This window comes from Neophocaena asiaeorientalis, unplaced genomic scaffold, assembly GCF_003031525.2.
Source record: "Neophocaena asiaeorientalis asiaeorientalis breed wild unplaced genomic scaffold, Neophocaena_asiaeorientalis_V1.1 scaffold36, whole genome shotgun sequence".
NCBI classification, from domain to species: domain Eukaryota; kingdom Metazoa; phylum Chordata; class Mammalia; order Artiodactyla; family Phocoenidae; genus Neophocaena; species Neophocaena asiaeorientalis.
The window spans coordinates 3,020,495-3,047,959 of NW_020174149.1; the positions used below are offsets into that span (position 1 = coordinate 3,020,495).

General features: G+C 46.4%; 1 protein-coding gene across 1 annotated transcript in view; it reads right to left on the reverse strand.

Annotated features, from left to right (window-relative positions):
• Positions 1–27,465, reverse strand: part of GSDME (gasdermin E) — a 92,347-nt gene that overhangs the window by 30,341 nt on the left and 34,541 nt on the right. Inside the window, 7 exon segments of the mRNA XM_024755036.1 lie at positions 1,827–1,900; positions 12,624–12,819; positions 13,533–13,660; positions 15,616–15,722; positions 15,724–15,778; positions 21,582–21,721; positions 23,323–23,487. Of these exon segments, the coding sequence (XP_024610804.1) occupies positions 1,827–1,900; positions 12,624–12,819; positions 13,533–13,660; positions 15,616–15,722; positions 15,724–15,778; positions 21,582–21,721; positions 23,323–23,487 (865 nt within the window).

Consider the following 27,465-nt stretch of genomic DNA (forward strand, 5'->3'; position numbering starts at 1 on the left):
GGGGGAGGATGTGTGAAATTAACATTCCCTCCAGATGATTCTCACTTTCTTACCAGCTCTTTCACCAGTTCGCAAATGTGTTTGTTAGTGTATCTGACGCTGTTCTTTCAAAAGCCCTTCAGCAAGCCTCTCAAAGTGACTCTGGCCACCAGACAAGACAAGACAAGCATGCAAGGAGATTTCTGTACCCTGCTCTAAGTAAATACCTATAGGAAACATAAGATACCCAGATTCCTTCAGGAGGCAGAAGCCTTGCCGTCCTAACAAACGTTGTTATGAGCTCTAGGGGAGATTAAAGACCTTCCTGAGTGTCTTCACATAAAGAAAAATTACTTCTTTATGTTGAGCAGCCCACAAAGGCAAACAGATGACTCTGTGGGTGGGTAGTTTTGCACCAAGGTAGAATACCAGCTGTGCTGGGACTCCAAGTGCGTCCTAATGGCTACTCCCAGAACACCAACAGAGCAGAACTTGGAAGCAACCCAAAGATCAAATCCTAGAGCAGACCTACAGGGAAGATGACAACTAACTGTGAGCTGGTTGGGAGAGGGAGGGAGTTAGCTAATGCAGTCTCGGCAGTATTTTCTTTTTTATATACTTCCTGAATGCAATTAATGACTTTGTAAATACATGGTGAGGGCTGACTTGGGATTAAATACTTAATTGCTGCAAAAGGGAGCTAAGCTAGAAAGAGTTACTGTCATTGCAGACAATTAGATAATGATAGATATTGTTTCCATAACCAAACTGCACCATCAGCCTTTACCCTCAGCTGGCGGCACCACAGTGGCATGCTGGCTCATTTTCAAGTAGTTCAGTTTTTATGGTCAAAGTACAAGAACACAGCATTCCTCTGCACAGGTAGAATCTGCTCTCGGTTGTGAATGACATCTAAACTGCTCCTTGGAATGAAGCCTTGCTGCAGTCTCTGGATGTCTTTGCTACGCCAAGAAGTACCAAAGGCACTAACCACAGTGCTCAAAGTTCCCAGAGTAGATGCATAACGAACTGCAGGGTCCTATCTAGGCAGTCTACCCCAATACCTGCTTCCCAGATCTGGGAGCAGAGCTCTGAGCTTTGGTCCTTCGGGTCTACATAGCATGCTGGCCTCAGCCCTTAGTAACCAGGCCTCAAAATAACATAGCCGGGTATCCTCTGCTTCTCTGCCCTAGGCTGAGCAACACCTGCAGAAGCTACAACAGAGGAGCTGCCCCAGCCTACTGAGGGTCCCTTCTATTGATGACCCAGTTTGTAATTTAAAAAGGAAAAGCTTAACCTTGACTTTCAGGGCTAAGCTCATCATTACCTAGCTCTTGCTCTTGCCATGGCATTTCCTGAGGGCATGAAGCTAATGATATTCCTAGGAGAAAATGAAATGTCTCCCTGAGACAAAGCAGTCCTCTTGAATACCTCCCCTGTTAAATTTGATGCAGAGCTGAATCAAACTGGTCCAGCCACAGAACTGCCATTGCAAATACTGTGGTGTCGGGCCCCTTCCCTGCAACACTGCACCAAGCCTTGGCCAAAATTCTCTCCAAAAAATGCAAAAATCATGAGATTTGGAGTATAAATATAAGGTTTGAGTCCTAGCCCTGCTAGCAAGTTCTTCAAATAACTCCTATCCCTCTGATCCTTAGCCTTCCTATGGGGTGTGTGACGTGGGCAGGGTGTAAAAAAGAGAGAGATTAATAATACCTGTTTTAACCTATTCTGAAGGGCTGTTGTGGATGAGAAAGCCTAGCGAGTTTTATCAGCTGTTAGGTGTCCATCTCCTCATCACTTCCCTGTTCCTGCCCATCCCCAGGTCCTCTCTGGGAGGTTCTTACCAGATGGCACAGTGTAGGAATAATCTGGAGCTTACAACAAGTGCCCAGCAGACCTGCTGCGTTATCTGGCATTTCTGCAGGAGAAAAAAAAAAAAATCAGTCACCATCAAAAAGCACCCATGGAAACAGAGCCAGCCCCCGAGCTGTACCTAATTTATATATCCTCTATCAGTCAGGCAGAGGATATGCTCAGTAATTGTAGAATAAATGAATGAATGGGGCTAAACCGGCAGCAAAGGCCTTTCAGAAGATAGATGTAGGGACCAGGTAACCAGCTCTGTGTGTTCAGCAGAGGATAGTTCTTACATGCAATTTGCCAATCAGAAAGAACGGTGCAGACTCAGGGAAAAGTGAATCAGCATAGAAAAGTAGAAAGAACCTGGGGTTTGGTGACAGAAGAGCTATGTTTGAGCGCCACTAAATATTTGGGAGCGACCTTGGGTATACCTCTCTCAGCAAGGTTCCTCATTTGCATACTATAGATTTTTTTTCTCTGCCTATGTCAGAGAACTATGTAAACTATAAAGGGTTATACCTAGGTCACTAATCATTTGGGGGAGAAAGATATAATGTGGTCTAGTCAAGGGGTGGCACAGCAGACCTCCTGAGCCCAGGACTGTGCAGGGCCCCCTGGCCCACAGCTAGCTCAACATAAGAGCACCAGTGGCAGAGAGCATTGGCACAGAGCTGTATAAGGCTGGGGGCTGCCCCCAGAAGGGTCCTGCCAAGCCCCAGGAAAAGGAAATCCAGATCAGTGTTAGTCAAAACCAGTTTTAAATACCTCCCAAGGTAGAACAGATGCAGTTGCTAAAAGGACCCAATCCCTTGGGATACAATCTTTGCACTGAAAAGGCAAAAGAGAAAAGAATCGTCTGCTCCATCATCTGGCGCAGGGAACACTCATGAACCCCCCCCCCATCTCCTGCATTAATTAGAAGCCTTATTTATATAAATGGCAGTGTGTCGCTGAGGCTGTGGCCCAACAGAGCACAACGAAACACGGCCTTCTCCCAAGAGCAGAAGGCTGCTAGGGGGATGGGGCAGCCCCGAGGTCTGAGCCTAAATGGCGTTCAAATGTGCTTTTGTCTCCAGAGAGTCCCCACCGTTTTCAACAGATCCTCAAGGAGGCCCGGCTCCCAAATCAGGAAGATGAAGATGGTAAAGGTATGGGGCCTTGTGGAAAGATCCACAGGGCTGTGAAGGGCCAGGACAAAGTCCCCTGGGACATGAGGTCCTGGCTGAGCTACCATCACAAGTCATCTCACCCGTTCATGTGTCCATTCCTCACTTCTCAGGTGACTCCCAAGTCCCATGTAATCGTCATCATCCCTTATTCTTGGAAATACTTTACTTCCATGTTACTCAGTGGTCATTCACTACCTTGAGCATGGTGCTAGGGACACAGCTCTACTTTACAGCGCTTACCACCTAATTTCACTGCTTGACTGTAGTTCCCTTGAGGGTGGGGATGATGATTTTCTCCTACCTCAGCATCTAGCAGTGCCTAAAACACAGTAGAGGCTTCTTCAGCATTTCTGGAATTGAAATGATTTCTTTTGATCTTTCATATTCTAACTATTTCACAAATGAAACCTGGGAAGTTCATGCTTAAGGTCACAAAATAGTAGGGGAAGTGTTCCAGGAGATGGGCTAGATGCTGAGATTGAAGTGCTTTAAACAAACAGGAGGAGGGCGGTTCAAGATGGCACCATAAGAAGATCCAGAACTCACCTCCTTCCACAGACAAACTGAATCTACAGCGACATATGGGACAGTTTCCTCTGAAGAAACCCAAAACTACCTGAGCAACTCCCATACATCAGGTGAACAAGGAAAAAAAACCCATATGCCTATAGTGAACTGAGAAATCATTCTTAAAGGGCTTGCACGGGACTTACCCACCCCTAGGACCCAGCACAGAAGCAGCTGTTTGAAAAACCCCCATACTCTCTATGAAAGAGGCTCATTATCATAAAGCATCGGCCTGAGGGTAGGCGTGTAATTTAACACACACCTAGGGACCTGCTGGTGTACTCTCTGGGGACCGAGGCCATTAGACACCATCTTTGCACCCTTCCTCTGCCACACTTCAAAGCACCAATATTTCCCAGAGAAGGGCTGTGACACATCTCTGGTGCCCTTGTTTTTGTGGCTGCCACCCAGGAAACACCCCTTGATCGTCTGGCTCTCATGGCCAGCAGGGCTTGGGTTCCTGGGTCCCTTGGGACTGTAACAATGAGACTGTTCTTGGCCAGCTACCACCCCCAAGGCACTGTCAGACAGCAAACTGAAACACACCCCTAGTCTTTCTGTGAAAGAGGCCCAGTTGCTTGGCCTGAGGGGCAAGCTTCTGGTTTGACATACGTCTAGGGGTCTGCTCTCGGAACAGAGGCCAATGGATGCTACCTTGGTGCTCTCCATCTGCCTCATTCCAGGTTGTTGGTATCTCCTGGAAAGGAGCTTATACAATCGTCTGGCTTGTGATTTCTGTGACTGCCACCCAGTGACACTTCTAGGTCACCTGGCTCTACTGGCTAGCAGAATTTACACTGTGGTCTATATATACTTGTATACTTTAAAAGCTGCTGCATGAAGCTCTGGCTTCTAATCAGCCTAAATCTAGGTGCTGACTGAGATCCTCTTTGGGGCACTGACAGGTGTTGACAAACCCTCGGCTATTGGGAGCCACTAAAAATAGGCTGCGTGGACAATCACAAAGGTTTGAGAGACAACAAAGAGCTAGGGTGAGGTTGAATAAGGTCCTCCTCTCTTACATGAGGCCACTCCCTCGCATGAGAGGAGACTACTTTACCTTCTGCATGGAAACAAACACAGAGTGTCAAGGAAAATGAAGAAACAGAGAAATATGTTCCAAACAGAGGAACAAGATAAAAGCTCAGAAAAGGTCCTGAATGAAAAGCATATAAATGATTTATTTGCCTGCTAAAGAGTTCAAAATATCATAAAAATGCTTAATAAGCTTGGGGAAGAATGGATGAACACAGTGAGAGCTTCAACAAAGAAAGAGAAAATATAGGAAAGGAACAAATAGAAGTCACAGAGATGAAGAATACAATAAATGAACCAAAACACACACTAGAGGGGTTCAACCACAGACTAGACGAAGCAGATGATCATTGAATTCAAAGACAAGGCAATGAAACTCACCCAATCAGAGCAGCAAGAAGAAAAAGGTGAAAAAAAAGTGAACACAGCTTAAACCATGCTACAACATCAAGCAGACCAACATTTGCACTATACGGATCCCAGAAGAAGAGAGAAAGGGGCTGAAAACTTCCCTAACCTGGGGAAGGAAACAGACACTCGGACCCAAGAAACCCAGACTGGAGGTTCCAAATAAGAGGAACCCAAAGAGACCCACACCACAACACATTAATATGTCAAAAGTTAAAGACAAGGAGAGAATCTTAAAAGCAGCAAGAGAAAAACAACTTGTTACACACAAGGGAACCCCACCTACATGGCTATCAGCAGATTCGATTTTTCAGCAGAAACTTTGCAGCCGAGAAGGGAGTGGTATGATATAGTGAAAGTACCAAATGAAAAAAACTTGCAACCAAGACTACCTGACAAAGTTGTCATTCAGAATTGTAGGGGAGAGAATTTTCCAGACAAGCAAAAGCTGAAGGAATTCATCACCACTAGATGAGCCTTACAAGAAATGTAAAAGGAACTTGTTTAACCTGAAATGAAAGAGTAGTAATAGGAAAACAAATGAAAATATAAATCTCACTGGAAAAGGTAAATATATAGTAAAATTCAGAATGATGTCGTAAGGGCAGATTAATCACAAAACTAGTACGAGATTAAAAGACAAAATTAGTAAAAAAATAACTATAACTACAATAATTTGTTAAGGGGTATGCAAGATAAAAAGATATAATTTGTGACATCAAAACCATAAAATGGCAGGAGGGGGAGAGTAAAAAAGGAGAGCCTTAGAATGCGTTCAAACTTAAGTTGTTACCAACAGGTATTTATAACCGTCTATTTTAAGTTGGTATGTAATCCTCATGGTAACCACAAATTAAAAACCTATAGCAGATACACAAAAGAGTAAAGAGAAAGCAATCTAAGCATACCACTAGAGAAAATCATCAAATCACAAAGGAGGAGAGCAAGAGAAGAAAGGAACAAAGAACTACCAAAGAGCCACAAAGTAATTAATAAAATGGCAATAAGTACATATCTATCAATAATAACTTTAAATGTAATTGGACTAAGTTCTCCAGTCAAAAGATGGAGTAGCTGAATGGATAATTTTTTTTTTTTTTTAAAAGACCATTATGTTGCCTACAGGAGACTCATTTCAGATGCAAGGACATACACAGACTGAAAATGAAGGGATGGAAACATACTCCATGCAAATAGAAACCAAAAGAAAGCTGGGGTTATACAGGCTTTCTTTATATCTGCAGTAAATAGACTTAAAATTAAGACTGTAATAAGAGACAAAGAAGGGCATTACATAATGATAAAGGGGTCAATCCAACAAGAGGATATAACACTTTTAAATATTTATGCACCCAACATAGGAGCACCTAAAAATATAAAGAAAATAGACCTAAAAAGAGAAATAGCAACACAATAAGAGTAGGGGACTTTTAATACTCCACTTTGATCAATGGATAGATCATCCAGAGAGAAAACCAATAAGAAATAGTGGCCTTAAATGACACATTAGATCAGATGGATTTAACAGATACATGGAGCACATTCCATACAAAAGGAAAAGGGCATACATTCTTCTCAAGCACACATGGAACATTCTCCAGGATAGGTCATATTTTATAGGCCACAAAACAAGTCTTAATAAATTTAAGAAGACTGAAATCATATCAAGCATTTTTCCCAACCACAATGGTATAAAAGTAGAAATCAATTACAAGAAAACTGGAAGTCAAAATATGTGGAGATTAAACAATGTGCTACTGAACAATATGTCAAAGAAGAAATCAATAGAAAAATCAAAAATACCTTTAGACAAATGAAAATGGAAATACAACATATCAAAATGTATGGGATGCAGCAAAGCCAGTTCTAAGAGGAAAGCTCACAGCAATAAATGGCTACCTCAGGAAATAAGAAAACTCTCAAACAACCTAACTTTATACCTCAAAAAAACAGAACAAATGAAACCCAGAGTTAGTAGAAGGAAGGAAATCATAAAGATCAGAGTGGAAATTAAATGAAATGCAGACTGATAAGAGAAAAAAAATCAATGAAACTAATAGCTGGTTCTTTGAAAAGATAAAGAAAACTAACAAACCTTTAGCTAGACTTGCCAAGAAAAAAAAGAACGTAAAATAGATAGCTAGTGGGAAGCAGCCGCATAGCACAGGGAGATCAGCTCAGTGCTCTGTGACCACCTAGAGGGGTGGGATAGGGAGGGTGGGAGGGAGATGCAAGAGGGAGGGCATATGGGGATATATGTGTGCGTATAGCTGATTCACTTTGTTATAGAGCAGAAACTAACAACATTGTAAAGCAATTATACTCCAATAAATATGTTTAAAAAATAAATTAAAAAATCAGAAATGAAAGTGGAGGGCTTCCCTGGTGACGCAGTGGTTGAGAGTCCGCCTGCCAATGCAGGGGACGCGTGTTCGTGCCCCAGTCTGGGAGGATCCCACATGCCGCGGAGCGGCTGGGCCCGTGAGCCATGGCCGCTGGGCCTGCGCGTCCGGAGCCTGTGCTCCGTGGCGGGAGAGGCCCGCGTACCGCAAAAAAAAAAAAGAAATGAAAGTGGAGATGTTACAACTGATACCCCAGAAATATAAGAGATCATAAGAGGGTACTATGAATAATTATATGCCAAAACATTGGACAACCTAGAAGAAATTAATAAATTCCTAGAAGCATACAATCCGCCAGGACTGAATCAGGAAGAAATAGTAGTAATCAGTCTTTTCGGATTTTCTAAGTAGACTGAATCAGTAATCAAAAATCTCCCAACAAACAAAAGTCAAGGACCAGGATGGTTTCACTGGTGAATTCTGCGTACATTTAAAGAATTGAAACCAATCCTTCTCAAATTCTTCCAAAAAATAAGAGGAAGGAACACTTCCAAACTTACTTTATAATGAGGCCAGCATTACCCTGATACCAAAATCAGACAAGGACACCACAAGAAAATTACAGACCAACATCCCTGATGAACGTAGATGCAAAAATCCTCAACAAAATATTAGCAAACCAAATTCAACAATACATTAAAAGGATCATACATCATGATCAAATGGGATTTTAGTCCAGAGATGCAAGGACAGTTCAACATCTGCAAATCAATGTGATACACCATATTAACAAAAGGAAGGATAAAAATCATATGATCATCTCAATAGACACAGAAAAAGCACTTGACAAAACTCATCATCCATTTATGATAAAAACTCTCAACAAAGTGGGTAAAGAGGGAACATACCTCAACATAATAAAGGTCAGATATGACAAGTCCACAGCTAACATCATACTCAGTGGTAAAAAACTGAAAGCTTTTCCTCTAAGGTCAGAAACAAGACAAGGAAGCCCACTCACCACTTTTATTCAACATAGTATTGGAAGTCCTGGCCAGAACAGTTAAGCAAGAAGAGAAAACAAAAGGCATCCAAATCGGAAAGGAAGAAGTAAAGCTGTCCCTATTTGCACATGACATGATATTATATATAGAAAAAACCCTAAATAACAAAAAACTGTTAGCACGAATAAAGTCAGTAAAGTTGCAGTATCAAAATCAAAATACAAAAATCTGTTGCATTTCTATACACTAATAACAAACTATCAGAAAAGGAAATTAAGAAAACAATCCAATTTACAACTGCCTCAAAAAGAATAAAATACCTTGGAATCAATTTAACCGTGGAGGTAAAAGACCTGTACACTGAAAACTATAGGACACTGATGAAAGAAATTGAAGAAGACACAAATAACTGGAAAGATATTTCATGTTCATGAATTGGGAGAATACTGCTACAATGTTCATACTACCCAAGCTACAGATTCAGTGCAACCGCTATCAGAATTCCAATGGCATTTTTCACAGAAATAGAACAAACAATTATAAAATTTGTTTAAAACTATAAAAGATTCTGAAGAGCCAAAGCAATCTTGAGAAAGAAGAACAAAGCTGGCGATATCACACGCCCTGATTTCAAATTATATTATAAAGCTACATTAATCAAAATAGTATTGTATTGGCATAGAAACAGACACATCGATCAGTGGAACAAAACAGAGAGCCCAGAAATGATCCCATGCATATATTGTCAATTAATTTACAACAAAGGAGCCAAGAATATACAATGGAGAAAGAACAGTCTTCAATAAATGGTGCTGGGAAAACGGGACCACTATCTTACACCATACAGAAAAACTAACTCAAAATGGATCAAAGATTTAAACATAAGATCTGAAACCATAAAATTAGAAGAAAACATAGGCAGTAAATAAGCTCCTTGACATCAGTCTTGGCAATGATTTTTTTGGATTTCATACCAAAGGCAATGGCAACAAAAGCAAAAATAAACAAGTGAAACTACATCAAACTAAAAATCTTCTGCACAACAAAGGAAATCAACAAAATGAAAAGGCAGCCTATTGATGGGGAAAGAAATATTTGTAAATCATATATCTGATAAGGGGTTAATATCCAAAATTTTATATCCATATAAAAAACTCATACAACAACTCAATAGCAAAAAAAAAATTCCAATTTAAAAATGGGCAGAAGGGGCTTCCCTGGCAGCACAGTGGAATCTGCCTGCCAGTGCAGGGGACATGGGTTCGAGCCCTGGTCCAGGAAGATCCCACATGCCACGGAGCAGCTAAGCCCATGCGCCACAACTACAGAGCCTGCGCTCTAGAGCCCGCGAGCCACAACTACTGAGCCCGTGTGCCACAACTACTGAAGTCTGCACACCCTAGAGCCCGTGTTCCACAACAAGAGAAACCACTGCAATGAGAAGCCCACTCGCCACAGCTAGAGAAAGCCTGCGTGCAGCAATGAAGACCCAACGCAGCCAAAAATAAATAAATAATAAATTTTTTTAAAAAAGGGCAGAACATCTGAATAGACAGTTTTCCAAAGAAGACACAGGTGGCTAATAGGTACATGAAAAGGTACTCAACATCACTCATCATCAGGGAAATTAAAATCAAAACCACACTGAGGTATGACCTCACATCTGTTAGAATGGCTATTATCAAAAAGACAGGAAATAACAAGTGTTGGCAAGGATGTGAAAAAAGGGAACGCTTGTGCACTGTTGGTGAGAATTTTTTAAGGCTACTCAAAAAATTAAGTCTTACTACCATAATTGAATCCAGCAATTCCACTCCTAGGTATTTATCCAAAGAAAACGAAAACACTGACTTGAAAAGATGCACCCTCATGTTCACTGCAGCATTACTTACAAAAGCTAAGATAGGGAGGCAACCTAAGTGTCTACCAATGGATGAATGGATAAAGAATATGTGGTACACACACAGAGGAATATTATTAATCAGTAAAAAAAAAAGAAAAAGAAATCTTGCCATTGTGACACCATGGATGGACCTTGAGGGCATTATGCTGAGTGAGATAAGTCAGACAGAGAAAGACAACATATGATCTCACTTATATACGGAGTCTTAAAATAAAAAAGGGCTCACAGAGCAGATTGGGAGGGGTGGGGGGGGTAAAATGTATATGGGTGGGTAAAATGGGTGAAGACGGTTAAAAAGTACAGACTTCCAGCTATAAAATAAGTCACGGGTATGTAATGTGCAGGATGGTGACTAGAGTTAATAATACTGTACTGTATATTTGAGAGTTGCTAAGAGTAGATCTTATAAAGTTTATTTTTCTTGTGATGAAAACTTTTAACTATGTATGGTGATGCATACACAGTTAGGAGACATATATTCAAATATCGAATCATTTTGTTGTACACCTGAAATTAATGTATATACGTGTCAATTATATCTCAATTGTTTTTTTAAAAAAGTAAATGCTATAGAAAAAACTAGTGTTATTACTTAGAAAGCTGGAAACAGGCCTCAAAAAGGGGCCATTTCCTGTTCTAGCACCTTTCCCAGATTCTAAGAGAAGACTGTTGTAGGAGGAAAAAGTCAACTCAGAAGGGCCAAGAATAAACAAGAGCATTAGTGAAAGAGCTTACACCAATCCGACCTCCACAGTGACCGACACATAAATGAGATCTCAGTTCAGAAAGATGCAGAAGAGCACCGCTGGCTTAGAAACAGGCTGCAGATATTTTCAGCTGCACTTAAAGATCTCACTATCCCTGAGCTTCCAGCTCAGACACAGCAGGTTAAGTCTCATGTTATGTGCCAACCCCAAGTGGCTGCCTGTGTGCAAGGCTGCAGAGAATGAGGCTGTGTCCAGGCTCAGGAAAAAAGGGACTGTGGTGCATTCACAGTGTTGGCCATGTGTTACATATTTGACATCACTGGTCCAGCCTATTGAGATTAAAACAGATGGCTAGTGGGAAGTAGCCGCATAGCACAGGGAGATCAGCTCGGTGCTTTGTGACCACCTAGAGGGGTGGGATAGGGAGGGTGGGAGGGAGGGAGACGCAAGAGGGAAGAGATACGGGAACATATGCGTATGTATAACTGATTCACTTTGTTGTAAAGCAGAAACTCACACACCATTGTAAAGCAATTATACTCCAGTAAAGATGTTGAAAAAAAAATTTCAGTAGGTAATAGGGTATGTGAAGAAAGGGCTTCTCGCAAGCTAGAGAACTCTGGCCTGTAGATTAGCTCCTGATAGAATGCCTGTAATTAAACTCTCTGATATACCAATTAACACTGGGAAAAGGTCTCCAGTGGAGTTCCACAGGGCTCTGTCTTATGTCCTATCCCAGTCAAAATGTTTACCCGTGACTTGGAATAAGGCATAGAGCGTACATTCATTGGCATATGGAGCTGGGAGAGGCATTTGCTCTGATTAATTGTTTAAAAACTGGAGACTCCTGGGCCTTTGTTCCCCTGTGGCGCTGGGGAGGAACTCTGAATGTATCAGGAGCTCAGTGCCCTGACTAACGTCACCTTGAAGGGAAGTTGTGGGGACTAAGACTGGGCTGCCTTGCCAGGTCTTGCCTTTCTGAGAAGGAAGCGAAAGCCCAGCTTCCTCATACAGGATGACCACCTTTGGTACCACAGACCCTCTGGCAAGGTGCGTTCCGGATGGGAGTTGGCAAAGAAGTGTCAGGGCGGCGTCCGCTGCTCAATAATAACTGGATGGCCAGGATGCGTGTGGAAGTTGTGGAGCTGCTGGGCCCAGCAACCTAGTGCACTGGGGTGCTCTCCGCAGCCTCCCTGCCCTAATGGCCACAATGCTGCACTTGGGGTAGAGCCGAAAGTTTGCAAAGAGGAACAAGAGGATGAGAAGGAACGAGACACTGCGGGGGAGAGCAGGTGCCAAGTGCAAGCCATCGCCACTCAGCGTTGCAGCAGCGAGCGTGCATCACCGGCTGTGTCTGGGGAAACTGATTTCCTGTGTTGGTGGGGGCGTGTGCCCCCAGACAGCCCTCGCTGGGGGTGGAAAGGGAAGCCCTCTCTCCAAGGCACTGGGGGAGGCTGGCAGCAGACAGGCCTCCTTCATACTCAAGTCCGTGACTTCACGGCAATCCTGTTAACTTCCTCAGTCTTCCACTGCCTATCATCCCTGCACCGCTTGAAAGGGAGGGAACCTTATGTACCAAATCGTCCACAAAGTAAGCAAAGTCATTTCAAGGCAACAGCATTTCTTCCCCTTTTTTTTTTCCATACCTGCTAGCGCACTGACCAAGAAGTAGGCCGTAGAAAGGAGTTTCTGGTTGTGGACCACATCCTCTGGGCCTGGACACTCGCCCTGCACACTGTACCCCACTAGCCGCAGGAAGGCCACGAGGTCCCGCTACTGTGAAGGCTTCAGCTTCCCCAGCACCGCCAATGAGGGTGACAGGCTGCTGACTATGTCCTCACACTGTGGGGGGAGGGGGGGGACAGGGAAGAGAAGAGAGACAGATCTAGTAAAGCCACAGGCCAAGCTGGGCACAACACAGGCCTCTGCCCCATGACACACAACCCTTGTAGTGAGATGGAGAGTGGTTCCCCAAATATAGGTCCACCTGGAGCTTCAGAATGAGACCTTATCTGGCATCCTTGCAGATGTAATTTAGGTAGGGATCTCGAGATCATCCTGGATTGGGGTGGGCCCTGAATCCAATGGTGGGTGTCCCTTAAGAGACAGGAAAGGAGATGGCCATGTGAAGACAGAGTAGAGATTTGAGCAATGTGGCCACAAGCCAAGGAATGCCAGGAGCCACCAGAAGCTGGAGGAGGCAAAAAAAGATTCTCTCCTAGAGCCTGTGGGGAAGCATGGCCCTAATGACACCTTGACTTCAGACTTGTGGCCTCCAGAATTGTTAAGAGAGTAAATTGGAGTTTGTGGTCATTTGTTACAGCAGCCCTAGGAAACTAATACACCCTTCTATTCATCACATCGACTACCTTTCTGCAGTTAGAAAACTAAGGACCTGGGAATAAGAAAAAAAAGAAGCTTTAGGGTTAAAAGGAGGTGGGGAAATTTTAAACACCATTTTATCCCAGCTCAAGGCCTTATCCCAAGAGATCTAGCCCATCCACATCTCCAGAAAACCACGCGAAGACACTACCTTGAGATGTCTCCGGTCTTACCACTTGCTCCAGAACCAAGAGTAATTCTTCATCAAACAGGACCGCCTGGAGGACGTCATTCAGAGCTCTCTGTTGCTGCTTTGGCAGCTCCACAAAGGGATGGAAATTCCTCTCCAAGAACAGAGTGGCTGTGAAAGCAGCAGAACATACCCAGTCTCGTGACTTATCTCAGAACGAGGACCAGTAACTCTTGCTTTTTATAGCTAATTGTCCTCTGTTCTTTCATAAACACGTCCAGCTGCAGTCTTGGAACTCAGAAATAAAGGACGCGTTAAATACCACCCTGCATGTTTTTTACTAACCAGTCAAACTACTAAAGGAAGAAAGAAGGAGGGAAGGGAAGAGAGGGAGGGGAGACAGAAAGAGACAAAAAACAGAGAAGAGGGAAGCTGGGTTTTGTTTCAGACTTTTAGTTTCCTGCTGACTCACTAAACATTAAGTCTAATCAATTATTTTCTGGAAAAGTCATTTAGAATTATTAAATTATCAAGGCTGAATTACTGAACATCAGGACTTTTACAAACCTTCAGAGTCATGGTGCAAATTCCAAAATACATTCTTTTTCATATCTTTCTAATACACTACAGATTTTGTATCCTTTAATATTAAATGCATGCTTTTCAAGGGGCTGGCACAATTTTCACTGGGCAAACACAGATATTCCACTTTCTCCATTCTTCTTCACCCGTCCTGGAGAATGGGTTAGAATCCCAGCTGGATTACTAACGTCCTCTTCAGGATGCTTGAGCCTCTCACCTTAAAATCTTCCGTTTTCATTTTAAGATAATCAAAAGTTTCTAGTGAATTAAGCCCAGTGGCAATTTAAAAACAAGATTTGATAAACCAAAGCTTTCCTATACAGGGATGCAGACCAATACATAAATGCACCCTCCACTGATGTCAAATTCCAGACAACAGTTATACTCAAAAACTGCTCTGTAAACACAATTAGTTCCTTGCCAGCCCCAGCCTGGAGAGAAGGGCCATCCTGGCTGGTCTAGGGTCCAAGTGCACAGAGGCGGGCGCCCACCCTACTCCTGCCTAAACTACCCAGCCTCCCCACTCCATGCCAGGCTGCCTGGAATGACCAACTGACAGGGTGGACTGGTGGGTAAGGAAATTATAAGGAAGCTCAGCCTGTCGTGTCACTTCCTGTAGTGCAGTTCAAGGCTGCTGATGTGATTCTAACCCGGGACACTGACATCGCTTAAGTGGCAGCTGAAAATCACACCCAATTACCGTGAGGGGGCCTGCAGCCCTGCATTAGATGGGAAAGCCTTAAGACTGGACCTTCACTGCCAATTCTGTCAACATTGATATTTTTGCTACAGAAACAAAAGCATCTATATTCTGGTTTGGGACTTGTTGAAGCCCCACTGATGAGTCTCTCCTCTTACCCTCCAAGCCAGAGATATTCTGAGCTGGTTCTAGCTCTTTTTCCCTAAGCTCTTAATTATTCGTTTCTCTTTTTCCTTGCCCATCTCCTCTTCCAGTATATACTGCACTCCTACTAATTCCTGCCCTACCCACTACAAGAAACTTTTTTAAAAAACACAGAATGCTGTGGGGAGCGAAAGAAATTGTTGCAGGCAAGTCACAGGTACTGCCCTCCCCCTCGCTGGATGCCTTGGCATCACACGGCTTCATGCCACGTGGATAAGGGCCTCCAAGAGAGCATCTTGCGATGCTAACGAAGCGCTGCCTGTCTTGGCAATGAAGCCTGGAATAAATGAAACAAATGCAAAACTTGGGTTCTCTCTCCTTGCTGCTGACTAGCTCTTCCTGGTAGTCAGCAAGACTCCTGTGGTTCAGATGAAAGAAAATGTTAGGCCCCTAACTCTTCCCCTCCTCAGCCTCCTACCCCTTCCTTAAAACAGGCCATCCAAGACCTGAGGTTCCCTAAGATCTGTCCAGGGTGAGTCCTGATGAGTGAACTAGAACTGATTCAGGCACCGTCCTGTCTGTCCTCAAATGTTTTCCATGAAGTCACTAAGGAGTCACCGCTTCTGAAGGGCACATCCCCTCCTGGGGTACGGCACTCAATTACCCAGCAGCTCACCATGCCCCAGCCTGCTGGCAATACCTTGTTTTAAAACACTCAGTGGCCCATCCGAGGCAGGCAGCCCTTGCCCAGCATCTGGCGTGTCCCAGAACGCAAACTCTCGTAAGGGCAGGAGGTCCAGGAAGGCAGTCACTTCTCCTCTCGTGCTCGAAGCCCCCGTGCTTGCCTTGCAGGAGGCAGAATTCTGTAACGTGGGGGAAAAGGACAAGCTGGGCATTAGGGTCAGCCTTGTTGGCACATCCCAGACCTGGCTTTACCTAAATCAAGCAGGGCAGGGGGACGTGTCCACCCTCTTCCTCATACACCCACTTCCTACACATTATGCTACTTGACCAAAACTCAGCCACTTCCTACAAATACAGGAGAAATGGTTGCTCTTAACATAAGGTTCTTGTGAACAGGCAGGAAGCAACCTTTCAAACATCAGAAGTACTTCCTTAGCCTGACTGGAACAAACCAACTCCAACAAACAACCCACCATATTTAACTGAGAACATTGGAATTTGATTGATAAATCTGATTTGACTGAACTGATACAGAATTATTGACAATATATTTAGGTGCACAAGTGGCTACGTGGCTCTTGGAGAGTCAGTTATTCTTCATTAATAAACTATTTTCTGCAATTATATGAATGAACCTTATAAACGTGTTGAGAGGAAAATCCATACACAAAAGAATATATTCTATATGAATCTGTGTGAAGAGACTAGTCTTTTTTTTAAAGCCTTATCTTTTAGAGATATTTCAATATTTATAGACAAAATAATGTAATGCCTACAATTTGCTTCAAAACAATTGAGTAGCGGTGGAGAGAGGTGGGAAAGTTATAGATGAAACATGCACTGCCCTAGTTATTGAAGCTGGATGATAGGTACATGGGGTTCACTATATTACTATCTGTAGTTCTGAACATGTGTGTAATTTTCCATAATAAAAAGTTTTTAAAAATTATAAAAAGAAATGCCACTTAAATACTTCCATATTTAAGGGCCCAACTAAAGTAACTAAGTTGTAGGTAAAAATGCAACAGTCTGGGGCTTCCCTGGTGGCGCGGTGGTTGAGAGTCCGCCTGACTCCTACAGTAATGAAAATAAAAACAAAAAGAAAACAAATGGCACCTAATTAAACTCAAAAGCTTTTGCACAGCAAAGGAAACCATAAACAAAAGGAAAAGACAACGCCAGGATGGGAGAAAATATTTGCAAATGAAGCGACCAACAAGGGATTAATCTCCAAAATACACAAATAGCTCATACAACTCAACAACAAAACAATCCAATCAAAAAATAGGCATTAGAACTAAACAGACATTTCTCCAAAGAAGACAGATGGCCAAAAAGCACACGAAAAGATGCTCAATATTGCTAATTATTAAAGGAATGCAAATCAAAACTACAATGAGGCACCACCTCACACCAGTCAGAATGGCCATCATCAAAAAGTCTACAAACAGTAAATTCTGAGAGGGTGTGGAGAAAAGGGAACCCTCTTGCACTGTTGGTGGGAATGTAAATTGATACAGCCACTATGGAGAACAGTATGGATGTTCCTTAGAAAACTAAAAATAGAATTACCATATGATCCAGCAATCACACTTCTGGGCATATACCCAGAGAAAACCACAATTCAAAGAGATACATGCACTCCAATGTTCACTGCAGCACTACTTACAATAGCCGAGATGTGGAAGCAACCTAAATGCCCATCAACAGAGGAATGGATAAAGAAGATGTGGTACATGTATACAATGCAATATAACCCAGCCATAAAAAATAATGAAATAATACCATTTGCAGCAACATGGATGGACCTAGAGATTGTCATACTGAGTGAAGTCAGTCAGAGAACAAATATCGTATGATATTGCTTATATGTGGAATCTGGAAAGATTACAAAACTGAAATAGAGTTAGAGATGTAGAAAACAATCTTATGGTTACCGGGGGGAAGAGGGGAGGGATAAACTGGGAGACTGGCATTGACATATACACACTACTATATATAAAATAGACAGCTAATAAGGACCTGCTGTATAGCACAGGGAACTCTACTCAGTGCTCTGTAATGGCCTATATGGGAAAAGAATTTAAAAGAGTGGATATTTAAAGTTAAAAAAATAAAAAAATAAAAATAAAAGAGTGGATATATGTATAACTGAATCACTTTGCTGTACACCTGAAACTAACACAACATTGTAAATCAACTCTACTCCAATAAAAATGTCTTTAAAAGAATGAGGGTTCATCTTATGCTTCTATTTAATAATTTGTGTACAGGCTATGGAATGAGAATATGGCTGGGCCTAGTACTTGCATGACGTGAAAGGCATGGGCGTTAGCACGTGTTTTCAATTGCCGTGGACACTGATGACATCCATAAAGACAGGACGGCTGTCTAAAGACAAAGAAAACAAGCTTTCGTTTACTCACCTGACGACCCACCCACACTCCTAAGTCATCCAGGATGCCCCTGGCTCGCTCCACCCTATGCACCAGGCACCGAGGTGGATAAGCGTGAACTGACCCCCAGGGAAAGCTCCCCAAGGACAAGGACCGTGACCATTAACACCGCCTCAAATCCTGCCAATAGCCCTGTGGGGCCCCCCAACCATATTTTGGGAGTCCAAGACCCCAGCACCACTCTTCCTTTACACATATGCCCAGCCCCCCTTGAAGGCACTGCCAGCTCCTTCACTCTTCGCAGCATCAGGCACTGCAAGGAGCCAGAGATTCAACAGGACCACAACCTAGGCCTTGACAGTAAGTGTGATATGAGTGGAAGAGGCGGACAGGTCACTGAATCCAGAGTGGCAGGTGTGGAGAAAGAAGCAGAAAAGGATTCTTGGACGAAGCAGTGTCTAAGTAGCCCCCAAAAGCCTGGTAGGAATTAGCTGGGCCAAGAGGCAGGGAGCACACTCCAGAGGCTCACGATAAGCAAGAGTGGAGGGTTCCCGGACGGTGGGTTAACCCTGGCTGGATCACTGTGTTGGGAGGCGCTGGTGATGAGAAGCAAGGCTGGACACAACGTGCCTGGAAGGGCAGACTTTATCTTGGGACAAAGGGAGCCTCAGAAGGGTGTTTGAGCAGGTGAGTGAAGTGACCAAATGTGTATTTTTTTTTTTTGCGGTACGCGGGGCCTCTCACTGTTGTGGCCTCTCCCGTTGCGGAGCACGGGCTCCGGACGCGCAGGCTCAGCGGCCATGGCTCACGGGCCCAGCCGCTCCGCAGCATGTGGGATCCTCCCGGACCGGGGCACGAACCCGTGTCCCCTGCATCGGCAGGCGGACTCTCAACCACTGCACCACCAAGGAAGCCCCAAATGCATATTTTGAAATAATCACATCAGCTACACTGTTAGGATGGGAAAGATTCAAAGCAGAGGAGCCAATTAAGAGTCTGTGATGGGAACGAGGCGGGGGGTGTCGGTGTTGGCCTCTGGACCTGCAGAGAAGTGCACAGACCCGGGAGGGTGGGAAGCACAGGTTCACGTCCACAGGTGCCCAATCAGAAGTTCGTGCTGAAAGGACACTGGTAAATGCCTAATTCTACAAAGCAAAGGCTAAAGTTCAAGACAGTAACATGATGTTTCTGATTGGCCATAAGAGGTGGGGGGGGGGTCTTTTGGCAAAGGGAGGGATCGTGGTTGAGCGAACCCCTCGTCAAGGACGGGCTCACAGATGCCTCCCCCAAGGGACACGGAGGGAGTGGGCTCCTCTCGAAGTTTCAGAAGACAGCCAGGATCCTCATCAACCGTACTCCCACCCAGAAGGTGGGAGGAGAGGTCGAGCAGCCTCTTAAGGGCCCTTCCAGCCCCTGTAGGGCTGTTCATGAAGCCGGATCAGAACGTTCTGCAGAAGAGCTGCAGAAGAGCAACAGAAGAGAGATGGGAAAAAGCAGCAGAACTGGCTTAAGAATCAGTGTGTCACACGGACAAGGGCCTGACCACCAAGCTGCACAGGCAGGGCGGGCAGCAGCAGGAGAGGGCAAAGGAAAGGGCTTCCTAGGCCAGGGTGTGAGAAGAGAGCCAGAGGAACCCTGAGAACTCCCCAGGCCACCTCTGCTCAGCAGCACAAAGAGTTTATTTTCAAGACAGCAGAAGCAAGTCAAGATAGAAGGCTTGAAACTGAAATGCAAACGGGAGAGCCTCGCCAGGCAGGCTTTGTCTTCCCAACCCCATCTGAGAAAAGAGACGCCCCCTGTGGGAGCGACAGGTGCCCCAACAGAGCTGCATGCAGGGCAGAGCACCTCCACCTCCTCGGAGAAACAGGGAGGGGCTCCCGGGGGCCCCAAAGCCTGGAATGGCAGCCCCAGCCTGGCCCCCAGCCACCAAAGGGTCCTCAGAGCACTCATGGGCATCCTCGGTGCGGGCCAAGCTTCCAAAGAGCCTGACAAAAGCAACACCTCCACCACCAATCCATCTGGACAGGATAACCAAGGCCTCAGCAGCCTGGGCTGGAGTCACACAAGCCCACGTGGTCACACAGCTTATCACACGCTGATGACAAAAGCTGGAGGGGCAACTTACTCATCTAATAGGCAGTTTGTTCAGTGGATGGATTGTCTTTCAAAGAGAAAGAATCATCATCATGCCCAGGACGACACAAATTTGGAACCTTAGACCTAAAGGATGCTGGTCACGATTCTTGGGATTCCTGGTATCCCACGCGTCCCTGGCCCACCCCTAGACCAACTTCCTACAGCTGGCACCTTCGCTTCTTGTCTCCCCACCGAAACACAGGCTGCTCTACATGCGAAACGAAAGAGGGAGGGTCGGTGATTGCCCTTCACGTCCCTGACACATCCGCGGGCTTGTCCACTGTCCCATAGGACAGTCAGCATTCCAAGCGCCCACGGTTGTAGCTGAACAGTGGTACCTCGCGTGGCCGAGTGAGCAGAAGGCTGACTCCCGGAAGGCACCCGCATCCCTGGCCTGGTCCCCGCCACCTGACAGAAAACAACTGGGGGAAGGGCAGGAGGCAGCCACAGACACGTATGGCCCGTCATGGCACCCTTTTACAATGTTCTCATCATGGAGAATTGAAAGTGCACAGGGACGGAGAGAGTAGTACAGGGAGCCTCCGCACACGCATCGACCGGCTGTGATGACCTCCCCCACCTCTACCCACCACACGCACACCTCACCCTCCGCCATCGTGCTTGAAGCAAACCACAGACACATCTCCATTTCATCTGTGAAGAGTTCACTGTAAATCTCTAAAAACTAAGATGACGCTTTTCATAAACATAACCACAACAATGTGATCATACCTAAAAAAGTTAATTATTTATGATGTTACATATATTAATTCATGTCCCCAAAAAGCAGTCAGACAGTTTTCTTGGGTTTGACACAACCTTTTCCTGGGAAGAGTGTAAGGGAAGAGCCGTGAGTATCTAAGACAAGCCACACCAACTGTAAAACCCTATTTTCTTCAAGTGATGCCGTGACCTCCCGGCTTTGAACACACCGCTGATCAGACAGCAAGGTCAGATGCAGCTCTGTGGGCTCCCTACAGGGGACGGGAGGCAAGGTGATCACAACGATGACAGTGTTATTCATAGCTAAGGTGAGTACTTAATAAGCTACCGCTCTACCAGGCCCTTCACACACCTCGTCTTTCCCCTCCCAGACTCGGGAAGCTGAGGCCCAGGCGGCTTCAGCAAGCTGCCTGAGACCTCACGGGACCCCGTGGCGCTGGGGCCGATGCCCAGTCCGTCCAACTGCAGAGCCCACGTTCTTCGCCCTGTGCCCTGTCGGTGAAGCACGCCCCACACCGACATCTGGGCATTCCTCACCAACACCCTCCCACCGCGGCCCTCTGTCTCACTTGTCTTGAGACATCCCCAAACTCTTCCGATACCTCTTTCTTCTCAATCTCCAGAGCAGCGGGGGATCCTCTACAAGTGTGTGTCTCAGGGGAAGACGGGGTATCCCTCCGCGATGGCTCAACCGCCTCCAGAGAGCTCTGAGCCGAGGCACACTCACCGAACTGGCCGTCTGCTCTCACATACAGCTCGATGACGCCGTAGGCGATGGTGGTGGGAGCCGGGATTTCCAGCACCACATTGCTGTCCTTGATGACGTTCCCATCCTCCGTCGCTGACACCTGTGGGCAAGGGTGCATGCTCCCACCTGTGTGCTCGGGCCCTCCCAGGTTCCTCCTGCCCCCATGTGGCCGGCCTAGTGCCTGTGCACAAAGAGTGCCCGGAAAATGCCCATGGAACGGAGCAGAAAAAGGGACCAGCGGGCAGGGGCCAGGATTTAATCCTTGTCGGCCCCATGATGTCCTACTCGTATTCCAAAGTCAATGGCCAACCTGGTGGCACAAAGGCGAGATCCCAGTTTGGGATACAATGAAGTCAGATCGATGGTGCTGAATAAAGAAGACAAAGAACAAGATAACTTCCCATTTCCCTCATGGAGGATTGCGGAAACAACTCTGAAATCCTCAGTGGTAAGAGCGCCCGACTAGGAGAGCCTAGCTGAGAGCAAGACCCCCCGAGCACATCCTCCTGGACCTCGTGGATGGCACACTGTACAGTCAGATAACACCAGGGGAGAGGCACAAGGATGACGGAAGGGTGGGCAGGCAATGCCGAGTCAGGCACCAAAGCTCTCTCCTTCAAACCCTGTCACAAATAGGACCCTTGCCCACGGTGGCCTGGGGAGGAAGGTGAGAAGCTATTCATTGCCCAAATGCTGGAGATCAGAGACATCTTTAACGACCTGATCCTGGTCACAGTGTGATACCAGCTGGTCTCCTGACTCCCAGGCAGGCTCCAGGCCTTTGGTGGGGGTCACCGTGGACGGAAATACCGGCGGGGCCAGCTGAAGCCATCTCCCATCAGGCCTCACCACTCTGTCCGGCCTGCCCACCCCAGGGAGAGTCCAGCCCCGGACCTGTATCTCCACCTCCTAAATACAACTTTTCTGGGTCCTCTAGTATAATTTGAAAGTTACCCCAAGAAGTAAATCTCTAAGAAGAGAATATGGGGCACCATGGCAAGCTGGAGGAGAGACAGTCTGGGGCTGCAGCCTCCTGTGCCAGTTCGGTTCCACTGAAGCTCAGGGACCAGCTTGGTAAGACTGTCTGCAACTGAATCCAGAAGCATCTGTGTATGTATATAAAGACATATGTACAGACCTTTACCTTCCCTAACTCAATCCATTAGGGATTTAAGGCAGCTAAAGCAAAGGAATCATTTTGAGACCCTTGGCTCTGAGGGGCTCTAGGGGTCATCTGTGCGTCAACCTAGCCAATGCTCATTTGACCCATTTGCTTTTGGGAAAGCACCTGGTCCAACCCTGCATGGCCCGTCCAAGTGTCCTATCACCCCGGCCTTGGGTTTACTTCAGGAATGAGCACGGACCGGGAGGGTCCAGTGAGTGCTAGCCCTGAAGCACTCTTTCCACTGGGGATGAGGTGGGAAGAAAGCCAGGAGCTGCCTCCCCACAAGCTTATGTGAGAGGGAATCTACCCCAGGGAAGGCAGCCCACAACCTTCTCTTGAGTCCTGGATCCAGAGGTGACTGAGCCAGATCACCCCAAATGTTTCAGTTACATGAGCCAATAAATTCTTTCTCGTTTAAACCAATTTGAGTTGGATTTCTGTTAACTCACTACAGACAGAATCCTGACGAATGAAGACCCCACCCAGAGAGGCCCCTGACCGAGGCCCCCGTGGCCTCTGACCCGGCACCTCCACCCGCTGGGTGCGCACCTGCACGTCTTGGTCTGGATCCCCACCATGCCACCGCACTTCTCCTCGATCTGGACGTGCTCGGATATCACACACGTCCGCGTCGTCACTATCTTCTGTGTCAGGACACACAGGACCTCATTCTTCCTCTCCAGCACCTGCTGCAGCACTGAACCCTTCAGATTTATTGTTCTGAAAAAGAAAAACGCCCGTGAGCGGCCTCGCACCTCAGGGCAGACTGATGCAGCGGGAATTTTCGCCTCTCGCACAGCTGGCGGCTGAGGAGCAAACAGGTGACAACCAGCATCGTTTATTTTCCGGTGATGAGAGAGGGGGCAGTTCATCCGGAGAGGCAGAAACCAAAGTCTCCCAAGGCCACCTCAGAGCTGCCAGGCCTCCGGAGAAAGGCTGGACACCGGGGGGCGGGGGGAGGTGCCTGTCAAACAGGAGCAAGAAAGAAACCCAGCAGGCGTGGCAGCTGCGGTCCATCCGCTCACACCGGGGACTCCACCCTGTCATTTAACCAGAGGCCGCGGGACCACAGACATCACAGGTATGGGCAATAAATACAGGATTTCTCTGGGGGGAATGCTGACTAGTGCTTTTCACAGAGGAGAGGGGAACAGGCTTGAAGGACGAACAGCAAGGAAAAAACTGGACTTGAATTTAAAAGGTACTTTTTAATCTGTCTGTCCAGGAAGGACATGTAATCTCTTAAAAGGAACTTTACATCATTTTACAGATGGGGAACCTGAGGCCACTTAGGCGTGGCCTGCCCAGGTCACCCAGCAGAGACTTGGGGCTCCCAGGTGGCTCCTCTGGGGAACTTCAAGAATAAGGTAAATTTCCGTCTACGGAAGATGATGTGTTGCTTAGAAGCAAACGATGAAGTGCCCTCTCTGGAGGTCCTGTTCCGTGCTGTAGAGCATATGGAGTGGACAGGAAGAAAACCGAATTAGAGTTAGTGTCAGCTCAAGACCAATTACAGTGTTCATCCTGTGCTTTTTAAACACTCCCAGGTTAGTTATGTTGAAAGCTCACCACCATCCCCAACAGCGGTGGTCACCCCGCCCCGCAGGCAGACGCACGTTCTCCAGGCTTCAGCAAGCATCCCCACAACAGAGGCAAGTAGCTGGAAAGGTCCTGTCTCCATGTAAAAAGCTGCCTGGGGTGGAAACAACCCGTATCCAGAAACAGATGAACAGATAGGCCAACGTGGTCCATACACACAGTGGGACGTTATTCAACCACAGAACGGAATAAAGCTGACGCGCCCTGCAACACAAACGAACCTTGAAGACATTATGTTGAGGGAAAGAAGTCAGGCACAGAAGGACAAATATTGGATGATTTTACTTATATGAAATAACTAGACTAGGCAAATTTAGAGCCACAGAAAGTAGATTTGAGGTTACCAGGAGCTGAGGGAGAGAGTATGTGGGGTTCTTGCTTGACGGCTACAGAGTTTTTGTTTAGGGTGATTAAAAAAGTTCTAGAAATGGACAGTGGTGATGGCTGCATGACAGTGTGAATGTACTTAATGCCACTGAACTGTACACCTAAGAATGGTTAAAACGGCAAATTTTATCACAATAAAAAAAAAGTAAAGACAGGAAACACTGTTCGATCTCAGTAGTGGTCAAAGAAATGCAAATTATAACAATGTTTCACACATATTAAATGTCATAAAGACAAACTGACAACAACAATGAAATCTGGCTACAAACTTAAAAGAAATGCGTACACGGGAAACCCAGAGAATGATACACCGTGTGATCGGGAAGGGTTTCTAAAACGCACCTCATTTTTCATCTCCTGGTGCTCGGGTTCGCCATTCCGGCCGCTTTACTAACAGTCTCCCACCTTCGGAGAATCAGCACCTTTAACCTCCTGTTTCGTACAGTTTGCAATTTGTCCGGAGGATGAATGGGAAGAGGGGGAACCAATGAGAGACTAGCTCTAGGTGTTTGGACGGGCACATGTCATTCTAATTTCCCATCAGGAAGAAGAACTAACCAAAGGCTCAGCCTGCCCCCCGGAACCAGAGTAGGGCCTGAAGCAATCCTGCGGTTTTGTGGCCAGCTCCCAGAGGGTTGGGCCCAAAAGAACACATCTGGAGGCGAGGGCAGGGGAGTACACACTGAATGGGGGAGAGGAGCGCCCCTTCCTCACCCAACGGAACTGCTGCTCCCCCCACCCCGTTCTCCCACGTGCCCGCAGCTCTGTGTAACACAGACATCTGCAGTCAACGTGCAGGCGGGTCCCAGCTTCATCTCCTCCTCGCTGGGCCACAGCCTCTCGTCTCTGAGCCTCAGTCTGCACATCTGTAAAGTAAGGGTTGACTGCGAGGCTTACCTGTAGTGACCCACACTGCACCCATCTGAAAATGTTTCTTTCCTTCCACTATTGGCAGGGGGGCCAAATCAAGTTCCCTCTCCAGGCTGGCCAAAGATATGGCCACAGTTTTCGGGGGAGCCTTCAGCCGGGGAGCAGACCCTCCAAGCAGCTAAGAAAACAGCTACCCGGATACAGGCCAGGAGTTCCTGGGGGAGGAGAGCAGGCAGGAGCTGCCGGAGGCAACAGGTGGGGATGCACTAGGAAGCGTGGCTCCATGCCCAGCACGGCTGCCAGGTACCAGGCTGTGGGCCAGGGACGCCAGCGGGAACAGAGGTTCCTCTTCTAAAGTACCTGAAAGCTCCCCAGGCCCACCCCTAATGAAGCGGGCTCCTTCCCAGTCTGAAGCTTTAATTTCCATTCTCTTTACTTCTAAGGCTTGGAAAGCCAAATGCAAACAAGACAGAAGAAACCCAGAGAAGACTTTTAAAACTCTAACAATATCCAAAAGGAGGGAAGCAGTTTTCTCTCCCAACACATAATGCAGCCCCCAGGGCCCCTCCCATAGAGACAAGGGGCGGGCACGCTTTCCGAGCAGACCCCCATCCCAAACTCATTCATTTCACTCCACAGATAACTGGGTCCAATTATGTCCTGGGCTAAATGCTGGAGATTCTCAGTGAGCAAGACCAAGGGCATCACGGTTGCCACGACCCTCCTGTGTAACAGCCCTCGATCATAACATGTCCTAGAGGAATAGGGCTTCAGATGGAGTTCTGACAAGGCTCTTCAAAAAGTACTGTGCGGGCTTCTGTGGATAAATTATGAAACTACAAGGGCCCCAGGGGATGACTAGTTCTGAGGTAGAAAACCAGTTTCATCTTGAATACCCCCTCTGATGGATCCATCAATGATCGCTGCCTAGCTACTGGGAAAGGATTCTAAGACTGGGTCTAGGCCAGGAGGCAGTGAGCAGGGAGACAGCCATGACTGACTCGCAGTGTTTGCACAGGCCTGGGAGGGGACGAGGTCCTGATCACTCGGATCTAATCCAGTGTCTGTGCTCAGAAAGGGAGACCGCGGCCCTCAGAGGTCACAGGCTGGCCTGAATCCCACGGCACACATCTTCTGACTCTCAGACCAGTGATCTTTCTACTACACTGCTCTAAAAACTGACGGCAAGAGGCTAGGGTACAAAGGCACTCTGAAGAAACCATGCAAGATTGCAGGGGGTTTGTTCCACCATCTCTCCAGGAACAGAGATTGGGACATTATAAAGAGCCCAAAGATGGTGGCCGGCCTGATACTGCAAAAGTATTAAGCAAGAATTACTAACCCACAGAAATGTAGCTATGTACTAACGATTAAGGCTTTAGCAATTTCGGTATTTCTCCTAAAGGGCTTTGATTTATTGGCTAACACTGAAGGAGAACTGTGTTCGCAGACCAGCTGTACAGTGGAAAGATTAGAAAGGCTGTGGAGATTAGGTCCATGCACGTTGCTTGTAAACTTGGCTTTGCTCTTCTGACACTTCGTTAAGCAGCGAAGTCTGCTTCTCTTTTGATAGCCAGCCTCCTCCAGTCTAGAGACCCGGCAAAACACCCCACCAAGGCTGTGACTAGAGTGTAATCTCGGTAACCACCTTCTCAAACCCTGAAGCACGTGCCTCTGCCTCTTCCAGTGCCTGCTTACCCCCCCGGGAGACAGTCCTTGCCCCGTTAGAGTCTGTACGCTCCCAGAGCGGGCTGGGGAAGGGCGAGCACTTCCACCATGTCCGTTTTGTTCCTGCAGGCACCGCACTGAGAACCGGGGGCCTGGAGGGCTCTGACACCCCCT